The sequence below is a fragment of the Pleurodeles waltl genome, chromosome 11, assembly GCF_031143425.1.
Source record: "Pleurodeles waltl isolate 20211129_DDA chromosome 11, aPleWal1.hap1.20221129, whole genome shotgun sequence".
Lineage (NCBI taxonomy): Eukaryota > Metazoa > Chordata > Amphibia > Caudata > Salamandridae > Pleurodeles > Pleurodeles waltl.
The window spans coordinates 950,038,313-950,054,268 of NC_090450.1; the positions used below are offsets into that span (position 1 = coordinate 950,038,313).

The following is a 15,956-nucleotide window of genomic DNA, read 5'->3' on the forward strand; positions in this document are numbered from 1 at the left end:
TGAGTGAGTCTGGGGTTCGGGGCTCCATGTTCTTTGCAGGGAGCCCCCACCAGTTTCATTACACCACTGATTTCCACAGTAGTTCCTGGCACTGAACAAAACTACTTTGTGTGCCAATATGCTCCTTAAGGAAGAGCAGAATGCGATCACTCACAGTAAAGCCAGCCGATAGCTAGAGAGAGAAATATAAGCTAAATAAAAACAAAATGTCTTTGTTAACACCAGACCTAATTAGGGACTCAGTTCTTAAAGAAAGTCACAAAAGGGCATCCATAGTATATGTATTCGAATCAGTGGCTTTCATGAATTCACAAGAACTTACAGAAGTAGACAAGAAAATCGTACTCCTAGAAAATATTTGTGAACTGTATTTTAGCATGACCAAATATGCATGTGCAGATTTCCTCATGTGAAAATATCTTGAGCTTTTACAAGTTCACTTTCTCTCCAATCACTTTTTACCCAACCCTGGAAGAACTTCTATTTCTGCTATTGCCAGGAGTACATTTCCAACCTTTCTCATTATGGGAAAAGATTAGGGAACAGCTGGTGAAAATCCTTAAAACATGCCAGTTAGTAGGTTTACAGACTCAAAGGCATTCCAGCCCTGGAACTATTGCTTACTGCTTCCGCCAGCCCCAGTATGTAGATCTGTAGAAAGGTGGCAAAATAAGGAAATTGCTATAGTAGGGATTGAAATTGCAAGTACTCAAGCCATACTAAAGTACATAATCAGAGAGGCTGTTATAAAAGCTCTTACATAATGAGATTGCTGCCATAGTTTCTCACTGCACTACATGGCACAAAAGGGACAAGTAGATTGTTTTTACAGTACAAGTAGATTTAAGAAGCAACCTGTCCAAGTAGATATTGTATTAAATTCCACACCCCTGTAGTGTCATGAGAGTCCTGGTGGGTGACAGCTCTAAGTCAGTAAGCACCGGCAATCCGAATTGAGCCTTTTTTATCGCTTTAAAAATAATCAGTTCATAATAATAACACTACCAGTTATTTCTGGGGATTATATCTAACACTACATAAACTGCATTACTATGTCTAAGAGAAAGACTGGAGATGAAGTATAAACTAATTGCTCTGATTTTCTCTGGGTTGGATCTCCTTGCTGGAGCAGAAAGAGAACCTTTCTTCTTTTACTAGTGCAGCAGTAACAGTAACATCATCATATTTAAGTGGCAATTTACCAGACTTCATATCATCCGTCATTCCAACATGCAGAACTCGGAATGAACATGAATTCTCACACCCTGGGGGTATATCCAGCTATTTACCCCACACCTCAAAATGAGGGTCTTTGAAGGCGACTGTTGTGTACATGGTCTTGTCCAAAGTAAGCATGGAATGTTCGTTTAAGGGTGGCTGTGTGCTGTAAGAGAGTTGGAGCAGAGCTGGTGCAGTTAATTCTGAGACTGAAGGAAACTAGTTTCAAGGCAGATTAAGGTAGCAGGCCTTCCCTTCTTTGGAATTTACGACATGAAAGTGTTTCATCAGTGAGAATATAGGAAATCTGTCTTCATGTTTACCTTCTACTTTTTTCAGAGATGAAAGTGGAGACGGATTGTCAGTCTTTTAACTTTCATTGTGGTGCAAAAAGAAAGTTGTTCATGGCCTATAAAAGAAGGCAAAAGTCCTACTTATCTAATCAGAATCAGAAATGTTTATAGAATCAGAACCTAGAGGCACTAAAATGTATGTGACAACCTTTCCAGTACTGGGGAAGACACTAATAGAATGGCTGCAATAGTAGCTTTTGTACCCAAGTTTGTAATTATAGTACTTACACCAAATGCTTTGTTATGGCTTCTCCTTTCTGTTTCATTCTTCGTCTTAAATTTCTTATGACTTTTAGAAAAAGAATCATGTTTCAGAGCATGTTCCAGAGCTTACCTACTGTGTCTGGGCCACAGTAGGTAAGGATTTTCCTTTTAGACCTTGCTATGTGCTGCCTTAGTGTCCACCTGCAGAAAACTGGGAGTAGGATGGGGTTTTTCATAATACTCTGTGCAGTTTGTTTCTCGCAAGTGACATCCGGTTCAGGGATTTGACCAAACACCTGCAAGCCACTTTGGAGCATTTGGTTCTGATCTTCTTTGGTGATGTTCCAGGGCAGGAGTATCCCTCTATGCACCTTCTGTATTGCATCCAGCTTGGAAGGATTGTCAGGTCCAGAGGTAGAAAAGTCTTCTCAGTCAATGCTTTCTCTGTAGGAGGTACTTGTGTGCTTGGTGGATGATTCCTCTCCTAAATGAGTGGTAGTGAGCCCTGGAACAGTAGAGTAACTCTCTCATTGTTACTGAAAGGTGAAGCCAACTTGGTTACCATACTGAGTACAGAATTCCTCTTACCTAGATGCTATAGGGACTCCATTGGTATTGATCCCTTCTTGAATATTATTTGGATATAGTTCTGAGGATGAATTTCAGAACAGATCAGACAGGATCCGGCCAGATGAAGACTGCCCAAAAATAAAATGTACGCTTCATCGGGGTCAGATACAGAGAAATTCTTGGCACGTCCTGCACACTACTTGAAATACTTCCTAACTAGCATGTACAGGAGATGGGAGGCAAACGTCTTCCTCATGTGAAGAAACAAATTGGAAAATAAAATAAAACAGGTCCCATTCAGGGAACTAAAACTCCCCAAAAACAAGGAAGTGCAGAAGAAGCAAAGGCTTGGCTTTGCATCATGAATCCTTTTCTGGATTCACATGCTGTGTATCATTCCGGCATCTAGTGATTGGGTCCGAAATTGTCTCTTTTGGGTGTCGACCACCGTTTGGTGCTTGGTCCGTCCCCTGTATGATATCAGACGGCGCCATAGAAGTTCCTGTGTGTGGTAGCCATCTTCAGATTCTTTTTATCCGCTGTTGGGTCTGAAAGCAAAGGAGGAGCTCTGAGGTTTTTTGAGATAATACTGAAATTCGAACGTTTTGCAAGAAAATAACGCTGAGATCAACAACATCCGGGACAAGGAGTGACCCAACCACATCCCCCAGCTGGGACGCCAAAGGTGTTCGCACTGGCGAGGAAAATTAAGCAAGGTTGGGGTCATGGAAAACACCCCATTTAAATGCTGCCCGAACTGCCACCATAAATTTGCCCAGCGCGACTCGCACAAAGTCTGCAACCCTTTGCCTTCCAAAGTACAACAGAGACGAGGGCTGCGAGACCTGCCATGCCTTTGTACCTAAAACCCTCAGGGCACGCTGAAAGCAGAGGGTAGAACACCACACAGCAATGTAGAGCCAAAGATACCAGGAGCCCCTGAAAGAATTAGGCCTATCTAGCAATGAAGAAGATCAGGCGGAGGCACAGAGTCGACCCACGGAAGGTCAGATGTCAAATTCCTCGAGGGGGATGCCGAGGAAAAACTCCCGCCGAAGAAGATGACAAAGGAAGTTGAAAAAGGGCCCAAGAAGGTAAAGAAACCACTGAAAATCTCAAAGGAGAAAATCCCTGAGAAAAGCACCACAGGACAGCCCAATGTCCAAGAAAACAACGATTTAGGGCCAGCCACAAACAAGTAAGCCCCACGGATCCCACACCAGGGATACCAAAGAAGGCCAGGCGCCGAAACAGGCGAAAACCTCCACGTGGAAAGGAACCCCGAAAACATTTGAGGAACAAATGCCGAAAAAATCACAAGTCATCAAAAAGTCATCGGAGGTGGAGGAAAAGAGGCATCATTTAGAGGCTGAAATGACAGTGCTCCTGCAAAGAAAGAAAGAGTTCGACAATGCACCAAAGCAATTCCAAATCCCACCAAAACCCTCGAAGGCCAAGGACATAGAATAGGACGAAACTGTGCTCGAGGCCCCGGCAACTCTCGAGCCTCACGAAGAAGAGGCGGAGGAGGACTTCTACGAACCCAAAGAGGAGGAAGCAATGGGTAGTTTTGAGGACGATTGGAATTACCTCAAAACAGGGAGTGCACAACAGGAGGTGGAGAGCTACACCTCGAAGCCTTCGCCCGACGACTTTCTCATGGTATAACAGCTTAGTGAAGTGCCCCTGGGAGAAGAGAGACTCATGTTTGCTACTGGAAACCCTCATGCCATCAAGCAAAGGAAACCTCTATCTCCCCATGCTACCCAGCATTCTGGACCAGGGTAATGGGGCCTTCAGTGAGCCTGCAGCAGCAAAAGGAGTGACACCAAGGGTGGAGAAGAAATACAGGCCCTCTCCAAACTGCCCGAGATATATTCAGGGAAACACAGTGGCGGACTCCATCATCGTCACTACAGCAAGAAGGAGGAGCAACGCACACATCTCCACATGCCCCCCTCCAGAAAGGGAAAGCAAAAGGCTGGACATAGGGGGAAAGTTGGAGAGAGAAGCTGCAACACTGTGGCGTATAGCAAACTCAAATGCCCTTCTTAACAGGTATGGCCACCGGCATTGGGAGAAAATTAAAGAACTAATGAAGAAACTCACAGAAGGAGATAAGAAAAGAGCAAAGGCGATCATACAGGAAGGGAAAACCATCGCCACTGACTGCCTAAAATCAGCGCTGGACGCCTCAGACACAGCCAGCAGACGTGCGCAGGCACAACAATAAGGAGGCATGCATGGCTCAGGATATCCGGCTTCAAACCGAGGTACAGGCCTCCATAATATACAAGCCTTTCACTGGAGAGCCCTTATTTACCCAAGAGGTAGATGAGTCCTTGCAGCAGATCAAAAAGGACCATGAAATGGCTAAGGCAATGGAGCCACTCTAATACAGAGGCAATTTCAGAAGAGGAAGCACCATTAGAAGGCCCACAGGAAGAGTAGCCTTTACGACAGGACAGCAGCTACTGCCCCAGAGGGGTAACCAACAAAGTGGCCAACAGACCGGGTATCAGCGGTGGCAACATTCCGCGAGACAGCCCTTTCGAGGTAGAGGGAATGCAAGGGGCCAACCCCCAAGGGGGGGAACAGCCAGGTGACTCACGAAGTGCCCAAGCCCACACACAATAATGGTAGGGGCAGGATAGCGCAGTATGCAGAGCAATGGGAAAAAATTACCACAGCCAATTGGGTTTTAATCATGGTACGCCACGGCTACTGTATAGAACTCTCAAGCCGACCATCACCAAACCCACCAAAGAGGAAAACATATCATAGAACAGAACTGGTACAACTATGGAAAGAAGTGAAAGAACTCCAAAAATAGACAATAGAAAGAGTACCAAAAAAGGAATTAAACAAAGGAAACTACTCCCCTTACTTCCTGGTACCAAAACAAGATCTTACACTAAGGTAATCCTGGACCTCAGGTTCATAAACAGATTCATTCACACACAGCATTTCAAATGACAACCCTACAGGAGGTAAACCCAATCCTGCGAAAAGGAGACTAAATGGTAACCATAGACCTTCAGGACACCTATCTTCACATACTGATGAACCAGACACTAAAAAGATACCTCAGATTCGTACTTGAAAGAGTTCACTACCAATTCAAGGTCTTACCCATTCGGAATAAAGTCAGCCCCAAGGGTTTTCAGAAAATGCCTAGCGACAGTCGCAGCATTCCTAAGAAGGAAGCGAATTCACTTATACCCCTACCTGGCTAACTGGCTTATAATGGCACGCTCAAAGGAGAAATATAAAAGGGATACCAAAACAGTGATCACAACCCTACAAAAGCTAGGCTTCAGCATAAACCACAAAAAAACATCCCCAAATCCAAAGCAAGGAAAGCATATGCTTACCCTGCCCAGAGAAGAATACAAGCGATCATAGAGCAAACTCGCCTTTAACAGAAGGGACAGTCTCTGACAGTGAGGACAATCATGAAGTTGATGGGCATGATGGCATCATGCCTTCCCCTCCCACCCCATGTGAGACTCCACATGCGACCATTCTAGGAATAGCTGAGCAACAGCTGGTCACAAACCACCAGGAGTTGGGAGGATCTAGTGGTTATAACAGAGAATATACAGAAGGAGATACAGTGGTGGGCATCCACACACATAACCAGGGGAAGACCTTTCAAGACAGCAACTCCCTCAGTGAGCATCGCAACAGACGCGTCCTGCAGGGGAGGCGGAGCACTTGTGGGCAAATTAAGAATCCGGGGCCAATGGAACAAGACGGATGCGACAAAATGCATAAGTTTCCTATAGCTGAAAACAGTGTTACTGGTCCTGAAAGCATTTCAAACGCAAGTATTAGGAAAAACGGTACAAACCCAACAGACAATACAGCAACATTTTATATGAACAAATGAGGGGGTACAAAGTTGTTCACCCTAAGCAAGCTAGCTCAGGAAATATGGAATTGGGCGATATCACTGGGTAGTGGTGCCCAACCTTTTGACTTCTGTGGACCTCCACTATATCATTACTGGAACCCATGGACCCCCACTGAATCATTGTTGGAATCCGGGGAACCCCACTGAGTCATTACTGGAAGCCGGGGACCCCGGAAATACCCAGGAAATACAGAAACAAGCATCCATCAAACACATACACATATGATAACACATTTTATTTCATTTGCAAACAAATAAAATAAAAATATAATTTTAATATGAAGGTTGGAGCTTTTTTAAATTCAATTGAAGCTACACATTGCCTATTCTATATTCTGTTTGATGCACCTGCACCGCTCCCACGAATCAATCTGAGGATACTAATTTAACTTTTAGCCTCCAATTTTAAATTCTCTGACATTTACAGTGCATTTTAAAATGTTCAATTGTATATTTAGCCACTTTATTTATATACACTTTATTAATCTGTTAATATTAGTTAATTTTCTGAGCAACCACGGACCACCTGTTGAGGCTTCGGGGACTCCCAGGGGTCCCCGGACCACAAGTTGGGAACCACTGCCACAGAGGATCAACCCACAAACAGTTCACCTACCAGGGAAGGACAACGTAGAGGCAGACAGACTGGGCAGACAGGAAAACAGCACACATGAATGGGAGATAAAGCAAAGGAGCCTAGAACAATCTTCAGGATTTAGGGCACACCAATAATCGACTTGTTCGCATAAGCAGAAAACGGAAAATGGCTAATAAAGGTACTGGAGAAGGCCAGGAAAGCAGGGACAAATCTCATCCTCCTAGCCCCTCAGTGGGCCAGACAAGCATGGTATTCAAACCTACTTGAGCTGTCCAGGGGACAGATGATACAGATCAAAGCAGAACGGAAGCTACTCACAACGCAGAATGGGCAAGTACTCAATCCGGAACCAGCAACACTCGACCTAGCAGCATGGCACCTGAATACATAGAATTCGGCCACTTAAACCAACCATCCAGATCCATGGAGATACTAAAGGAAGCTAGAAAGCCAACAAGAAAAAGATGCAATGCCTCAAAATGGAAGAGTTACTTCCTATGGCACACAAGAAATAATACTCTAGAAGCAACGTCCAGGCAGGAAACGGTAATAACCTATCTCACACACTTGCTAGACAGCGAGATCAACTACTTTTCTCTCAAGGTACACTTGGCTGCAATCATGGCCCACACCAGAGAAGCGTTATGTAAAAGTTTCTTCACAACAAGTTATAAAAAGGTTTCTGGAAGGATCCAAACGAATCGCCCCTCCAAGAAGGGTACTAGCCCTGATGTGGAGCTTAAACACAGTGTTAACATAACTTATGACAAAACCATTTGAAACCATGCACAAAGCTGATCTCCGGTTTACCACACTAAAGACCGCCTTCCTATCACATCACTACAAAGGGTAAGTGAAATTCAAGTACTAACAGTACAGGTACCATACATGTAAATCTGCAAGGACAAGGTAGCTTCCAGAACAAACCTCCAATTCCTACCTAAAGTGGTGAGCATATTCCATGTCAACCAAGCAATACAGTTGCTAGTCTTCTTTAAGGACCCACAAAGACAACAGGAAAGAAAACTACTTACACTGGACGTAAGAAGGGCACTAATATACTACTTGGAGAAGGCCAAGCGTCTCCGCAAAGGAAACCAACAGTTTGTCTCATATACCAAATCCAGTAAAGGATCACTCGTCACAAAGGGGACTATCACACAATGGATTGTGGAAACAATCCAAGCATGCTATGCACTAGCTGGCAAGTAACTGCCTCACTGCCCAAAAGCACACTCAACAAGGAAAAAGGGTGCAACACTAGCTTTCATGGCAAACGTACCCATAGACATTATCTGCACAGCAGCAACATGGGCATCCCTGCACACATTCACAAAACATTATTGTGTGGATATTCAAATGCATTAAGAAGCCCAAGCAGGACAGAAGGTACTGCAACACCTGTTTGCAAGCTCAACATTTCAAAAGGGAAAAAAAAGGGAAAAAAGAGACAATTCCGGACCCAACCACTAAACGGCGGAATGATGCACAGCATGTGAATCCAGAAAACTCTTCAGGCTCCACTCGTAGTGGTAAGTAACCATTTCGTTATTTTCTGATGTGCAGAAAAGCCAGAACTGGGACAGGTTGATCCTCTTGATAGGTGGGCCTTTGGCTTTGTCTCGTGGAAGAACAATGGAAAGGGGGGGAACTTCAAAATTATTAAGTGACTTAATTCTCTTAGAGAAGCTTTTATAATTCTGCCCGCCAGTGCAAGCAGTTTCTGACCATTTGGGAAAGAGAGGGAACAGATGACACAGTTGTCTTCGATTATGAGTGCCCTGAAGGGATAGGCACTATTAACCGCATCTGGTGGCATTCTATCAAGTAACATCCTTTCCATTCTCAAATGGATTTTTGTGAGGACCTACTTAGATTAGTTCAGTGGATAAAATGTTCAAATGTCAAAAAAGTTCATTGAAACATAAGATGAAGGGGGTCATTATGATCCCCGGCGGTTGAGTCCGCCATGCCGGTGGTGGGTGAAAAGACCGCCACCGGCATGGCGGTCTGAACTGCCATATAAACAACATAGGCAGACCTCCTCCACCGCCAGGCTGCTGCCGACAGGCAGCCTAACGGTGTCGGGAAATCATTGTCCGACAGGGCAGCGCTGCTCGGATAATGATCCCTTCTGGCACCAGCCTTCCCTGGCGGGAGAAGGCTGGCAGAAGGGGTGCTCCAGGGCCCACCTGGGGGCCCCAGCACTGCCCATGCATTTGGCATGGGCAGGGCAGGGGCCCCTGTGCAGTGCCACATCGCGCCAGGCAGTGATCTGCTCGACGGGTGCAGCTGCACCCGCCACACAGGGGCATTGACGGCGGCTCCATGTGGAGTCGCCGGCAATGTCCTGGCCATCCAACAATGTCTCCCCCCGCCGTCCCAGCAGAATGTTCTTTATGCAGCGGGTGTGATCTCAGGGGGGCTGGCGGTCAGTGAAATGCCTGCCAGCATGAATGTTCATAATGAGGGCCGAAGTTTTGAGGTTCATACTTTGTGCAGCTACCATTTTGTAATAGTGATGTATGAAGAAAGATTGATGTACTTTTTTGCCATAACGTCAAACGGTTAAACATTTGAAAGTTTTTTTTCTTTGGGGATTGCAGTTACAGAAGTACAATCATTAATCACAAAAACTATGTTACAAGTTTAAAAATAATGTTCCTTTTCTCTCTGGCTTTGCATTTTCCTTTCTGGGCCTCCTGTACAAAAACACCTTTCTCAGGTCCCATGTGTCCATGTGCATCAATTTTCCTTTTCCAGTCCCTTTACCTTCAATGTGACACATTTGCCAAAAATGAAAGGTCCAAAAAAATTGATTTCAAGTTTTTTTTACATCTCTGATGATTGAATAATCGAGTCAAATGTGCAGCACCGCAGCTCAAAACCTACTTCAAGCAGGAGGTATTTTCATATTTACAGCACTAAATGTTGCGCTGTGGTTCCTACTTCGTAGCTTCTGTGTATCTATCCAGGCAGGCAAAGTAGAAGCTTGAAGTTTATGTAGTGCTTTACACCCCCCCGTGCCCCCAACCCCTGCTTAATTACTCCTGCTTGCATTTCTTTCCCTCTGCTCTTGTATTTGGAGAAAGTGGAAACGGAATAGAATGCTGCTGTTTGTCTTTCTGTGTAGTGAAGCTGAACATTCAGTAGTTACTTTATTGAATTATTGTTAACCAATTTTTATTTGTTCTTTTGTATGTAATTTAGGCTGTGAATGTGAAATATTCTATGGTTATGGTTGAACCAAACTTGTCCCTTTAAGCTATGTTTCCAATTGCAGGTATACGCCCATGCAGGAGCAGCCCTCGAGGGGAAGGTGTACATTTCCTGCGGAAAAAGAGGAGACGATTACTTGAAAGAGACACTCTGCTACGATCCTGAATTGGACAAATGGGAGCAACTAGAGGACAGTCCCGTAAGACGCGCGTGGCATGGGATGGTGGCAGCCCAGGGTAGACTCTATGTCATTGGCGGCAGCAACAATGTGGCCGCCTTCAGGAAAGATGTGTATGAGGTAAGCAGATGTAAGTGAGGCTCTACAGGCCTCAAGATAAATGTGCCTAGGACTTTACAACCATTCTGAATGTCTGAGGATGGAATCCCACCATTATCAGTACTATAAAGCAACCATGAGCTCAAACATAAGTCATGCATGTCATCCATATAGAGTGTAAACATTGGGTGCACACTGCATCAAATGGCTCAAAAGTGAAGCAGATTAGGACTCCTGGAAGAAGGTCACAAGAAGCTTATCTTTTCTGTACAAAGAGGTTGCGAGCGAAATTCAGAAGATTGGCAAATTAAAAGCACTACAGAGTCTGGTCAATAGATACAAATGTAACAGAAACAGGGTGGGGGCACTCTGCTTTGACATCCCAGCACCCAGTTCACTAAGATGCATTCTGATAAATGCAGTGCATGGTAATACTTACTTCCATTAAACAATCTTTCGTTTTCACCATGGATGGTGCAGCACAAGCTCATGTTCCAGGATAGTTGTCCTTCATCAGTAGCGAATAACACATATAGTTAGAGGTGCTAGAAAGTAATGGATATAAGTGTTACCACGCACTGCATTTACCAGAATGCACCTGAGTGAACTGGGTGCCGGGATGTCAACACAGTGTGCTCCCGCTCCGTTTTTGTTTAATAGTTAAAAATGTGTCGAAAGTATATGGTTCAGAACTCAGAAATGTCAATTGTTGCTGTGTGGCCCTACCAAAGACTAAAATTGTGAAGGCACTGTTATGTGTTTTTATTAGACTCCCTTGGCCTAACTCGGTCAGGATCTTAAATATAGGAATCTATTCCCTATAATTTTGTATATTCTCTATCGAGGCTAGAAATAGGACAGAAGTGATTTTGCTAGGGATAGTATCCGTAACCCTTGTGTCTACATAAATGTCATTGTCAGTTTGGTCATCAAAGATACAGCAGTCTAGCTGCTTCTTGAAAGTTAATTATCTGGATGTTCTTAATAAACCTTAATGCTAAGTAGGCCAGAATTATCTGTCCGTTGTTGAGACACTCTTATATGGCATTAAAAATTGGTAGAAAATGTATCTTTTATGACAGCCTTGATGTGTTGTCTTAGCGTTCCGTTCTGTAAATGTAAGCAGAAGTTGGACCTCGCGCAGCTAGCAAACAGCAATTTGATTACTGAAAAATTCCCATAAAGTCTAAATCTTCATTAATCCATAAGGAAAGTGTAAAGAACTGGAGTCAAACTGTGTACATCTTTCTGGTTTAATGACATTTGTTATTGTGCAAATATGCAAAACTAGAGCCCCAATAGTCCACTACGCATGTCCGCCCGTTAGCCCCAAACCTCCCCCTCCCTGGGAAAGCCATTTACGTCATGATGCCATAGCTTGGAGCTGTGTGTACTTCAGTAACAATCTACATGGCCATGCAGGACCTAAATTTAATCTGCTGGCACAAGCATGCTTATTATACTGTAAAAACAAAAAATGCAAGGTACAAGTTCAACAGGCAAAGAAGCACAATTCCATCATCTTCTGAGTAAACCCTGATATGGATGCACAGTTGATAACTGATCATGTTTTAGACTTTTCTGTAGTCTGCTAAATAGACACTATTATCCTTATTTATATTTCTGACCATATAGTTGATTCTTCAAAAGCCACCACCCAGACCCTCGGAAAAAGAGTCTTTACTTCTATTAGCTTCTATGCCTGATATGCTTCACTGCAGGCCCAAACATTCTCATATACATTCTGGACGTCATGGAAGCTAAATTCTTTGAGAGTGGGTACAAGAAGCACTTACCAAATTAAGCAAGGAAAACATAAATGAAAAGGATGCAGGGGAAGAGCTGATAAAAGCGATAATTCCCCTTGGTCTGCAAGAACAACACATTTACCAGAAGCCAGAAAAGGCAGTTAAAAGATAGGCTGACACATTTTGGGTACTGATTCACAATTGCACGCAGAGGGCCAAGTGCATAAAATCTTGTTCTTTATATGTTTTCTAATATTGCTTAATAAAAGTAGCCCCTCTACTGGAAAGCTTGATGACTGTGCAAACATTAGCTCTACATTAACTGCTTAAACTAGCTCTACAACTCAGGCACCATAACTCACTACAAGTGAAATGGCAGTGTCAGTGTCTCAACCGCTAATAAAATGGCATGCCAAGTTTAAAGTCCGAAATATAAAAACTGTACAGGTAAAGGCTACATATCTCATTACTGCCCACATCTTTTTATCTGTCAGGTTGCTGACCAGACTGGAGTAAAACTGCTTTAGAAAACGTTTTCTTCCCTATGAATGTAGCATTCATCAGCAGGTTCCACAGTTGTTCTACATGGTCTGTGAGTGGGACAGGAAACAGTTGTGCTTTCTGCCTTTTGGGCACGTCTGTGAGGGAAAGGCTCAGAGGTCTACATGGCGATCAAGTAATGTGAAATGGAAATGGAGACAAGCCCGAGCATTAGCAACAAGTCTGAAAGAGCTAGCACAGAGCTCCATGTACACATGTGCTTCATTATATTGTCACAAGTGAGCGCCAGGCACGAAATGTGATGCTCTGATGGGGATGTGTGACGAAGTGCCCAAAGGCTGTCAGTGAAGCATGGGGTATGTACTTTCCAACCATTTCCTGCAACTCTGTAATTTAGAGATGGAAGTCAAGGTGCCCTGTGCATGCGCGTGACAAATAAATTATTCCATAGTTAAAAAAGGAGCTTGAAATTAGTCACTTTGCTTAAATGTGTTATAATTTGCACAGCACTGTCACTAGTACGGATCACCAGAGAAAGCAGTCAGTGGCAGCCATTTGTAATTGGTGGTCCTCAGCCCCAGAGACCTAATGAAGTAACCGCCACTGCTAAGTACACTGCCTTGATTACCGCCATATGACCGCTAAGGCCTTTTTTCAATTTTGTGCTACTGTCAGTCTTCGTGGGCAGACAGCTCAGATGGAGACTGACCTCAACAGGGAACAGATACTCCAATGGCTTACACAGTGGATAGCAAGCAGACAGGACCCTGAGGCAATAGTGAAACCATTCACTCCTCCGTGGACGAGGTTAATGGAGGTGTTGTTGGGGAGCCGAGGCGGCAGGACGGGGGACTCCCCTGAATTGAAAACCTTGATTCAATGCTAGACAAGCTGTTCACGCAAGCTTAAGATAAAGACCCCCTACTCCGCGGACCTTCCTCTGTTGTTCACACTGGAACTACCACATAAGCGTAACTGAGAGGTGCTCCAAGCCTGGGTTGCGGCAGGGGTACAGACAATGGGAACCCTGTTTAAGGAAGGGACAGTGCCAACATTCGAAGACCTTAGAGCGGAGTTTGATTTATCGGGGGATCATTTTCTACTCTATGGCTCAATCACTGCTAGTATTCGGCGGCACTGGCGGGAGGGATTGGGAGAGCCCCCAACACAGACAACTACTCCCTATCTGACGACCTCCACGGGTAAGCTCAACGCGGTGACAAATTTATATGGTAGAATACGGGCAGAAAAGACCCTCCCATTGACCCAATTTAGACAAAAATGGGAGAGAGATCTGGGCACCGATATTCCTGACAAAGCATGGGAGCAAACACTGGAGGGCTTTCCCAGGACAACTAGAAATGCTAGATTCAAGCTTATTAACTTTTGTGTGCTGCATCAAGCTTATTTAACCCCTGGTCAGATCAACAGGCACTTTGGCACGGATGGAGCGAAATGTCCTAGGTGTGGATTGCTCGGAGCAGAATTCAGGCACATGTTTTGGGATTGCCCAATTCTAGGGACGTTCTGGGGGGAGGTGACCCAGTCAGTGGCAAAAGCGATAGACAAGGTGATTCCCTGTACAATGGGCCATTGCTTGCTCGGGTGGTTCCCACATACGTCCAAGACAAAATTCACTGGCAGATTTCAAGACCTGGCTTACATGTTGGCAAAGAGGGAAATTGCCATGACCTGGAAAAACCCGACGGGCCCAAGGATATTTCAATGGAAAAGGGAATTGAAAAAATGGGCTAGATGTGACGGGGATGTTCTTCTCAGAGAGGCCAAAAGAGGGATGAGACCACCAGAAGTAGCAAGGGTATGGAACGTGGTAATGGAAGCCATGGAAGAGGAGATCCCGACTGACCTGACCCCTGATTGAATAGTGGACTGACAAGGCCCAGCCACACCGCGCCTGATAGCGGACATTTTTACTGAATAGGAACCTGACAATACCACACACAAGGACAGGCAGCACGCATATGACCACAGTGTTCATCCCGCACCACAAAACTTGGCTCACTTGGTGGTTGGGTGGGGGGGGAGAGAAGTTGGGGTGGGTAAGGAGGCGGGAAGTTGGGTGAGTTCTTAGGTTCCCAGTTTGGTAGTGGGCCTCGTATGTATGGATTGAGATAAGCCACTGTATTGGAAAAAAAAGTTGTATCTCACTACAATTGCATGATCATTAGACAACGGAAATTGCAATAAAAATATGTTTAAAAAAAAAAAATCAAGGGAACAGATACAATAATTCAGAAGTGCGAGGAACAGCTAAGATTTCTCCATGGTGATGTAGGAAAATCTAGTAGTATTGCGGTACGTCTCATGAAGGGGATGCAATGGTTTTTTTTAGTGAATTTACAGACAACAAAGCTCCCACTGGTAGCTCCTCCTGCTCCTATCAGTTGCTGATCTGTTAAGGACTTTTGTTGTGCCAGGATTTTGGAGGAATTCCAGTTTCTGCCTCTGAGTATCACGTTAACCCCAATGAGATCACATTCCAGCTCTCTGAATGAGTGGAACACTCAACCTGGGTGACCTGGGGACAGAGATCCGTTTCTCAATAAAAGACATTCAGAGGGCACTCTATGCAAGTGAGGGCAAATGCAAGTTACAGCTAGCTGCAAGGATGTCTTAGTGAACTAGCCGCCCACTGAGACATCCTTGCAGTGATTCCCATAATTCATGTGTTTGAATCCCCTTCAGGCAGATGCAGCCTTCCATCCTTACAAAGGTTAGTACATTAAATACTATTAATTGTTGTAATACTAACATCTGTTATTTACAGCCCTTGAAATGCCAGCAATGCCGCATTTCAGCGCTCTATAGAGCATAGTTGATATTATTAATATTATTGGGAACTCGTATCTGACAGCGGAATTTAATAATGTTCTCAATTAGTTGCTTGTTTCCACTGATTTGTTTGTTTAGCAGATGGAAAAAAAGTATGTAAAACATTACGGCCTCTGCACATTACAGCAGTTAAGAAAAGGCAGAGTGGTGGTTTTCATTTAGAGGAAAATGCAATATTTTGTTTAAAGTTCCTCTGTTAAGCTATTGTAGCTTGACAGTGTTCTTCTGTGCAATAAATATTAGCGTTCAAACAGCACTTAAGTAATGCTTAACATTTGTTAATGGGCAAATCTACTGGGTGTGTTCTGATGTGGTTTATTGGTTCATTCGAATGTGTTAAAACTATTACACAGCCTGTAGCTTAGGTGACCTGTCTAAAATATAAATTTGTTACAGTAGCCTGCCTCAGGTAAAGACGTCTCTACGCTTTACATAGTTCATGGAAAAGTAGCCAGGGTAGATTGCTGTTCACTACTGAGGACTAGCAGATGAGGGAACT

The 15,956-nt window shown here is 44.2% G+C and overlaps 1 protein-coding gene and 1 long non-coding RNA gene across 5 annotated transcripts in view; one reads left to right on the top strand and one right to left on the bottom strand.

The window, feature by feature from the left end:
* LOC138266389 (uncharacterized) overlaps positions 1–15,956 on the bottom strand; it is a 517,771-nt gene that overhangs the window by 179,590 nt on the left and 322,225 nt on the right. The window lies entirely within an intron of this gene.
* The window catches only part of KLHL22 (kelch like family member 22), a 132,879-nt gene that overhangs the window by 115,574 nt on the left and 1,349 nt on the right, over positions 1–15,956 (top strand). For both annotated transcript variants that reach the window (XM_069215147.1, XM_069215148.1), the window contains exon 6: positions 10,143–10,376. In XM_069215147.1, coding sequence (XP_069071248.1) covers positions 10,143–10,376 — 234 coding nt within the window. The remainder of the gene's footprint in view (positions 1–10,142; positions 10,377–15,956) is intronic.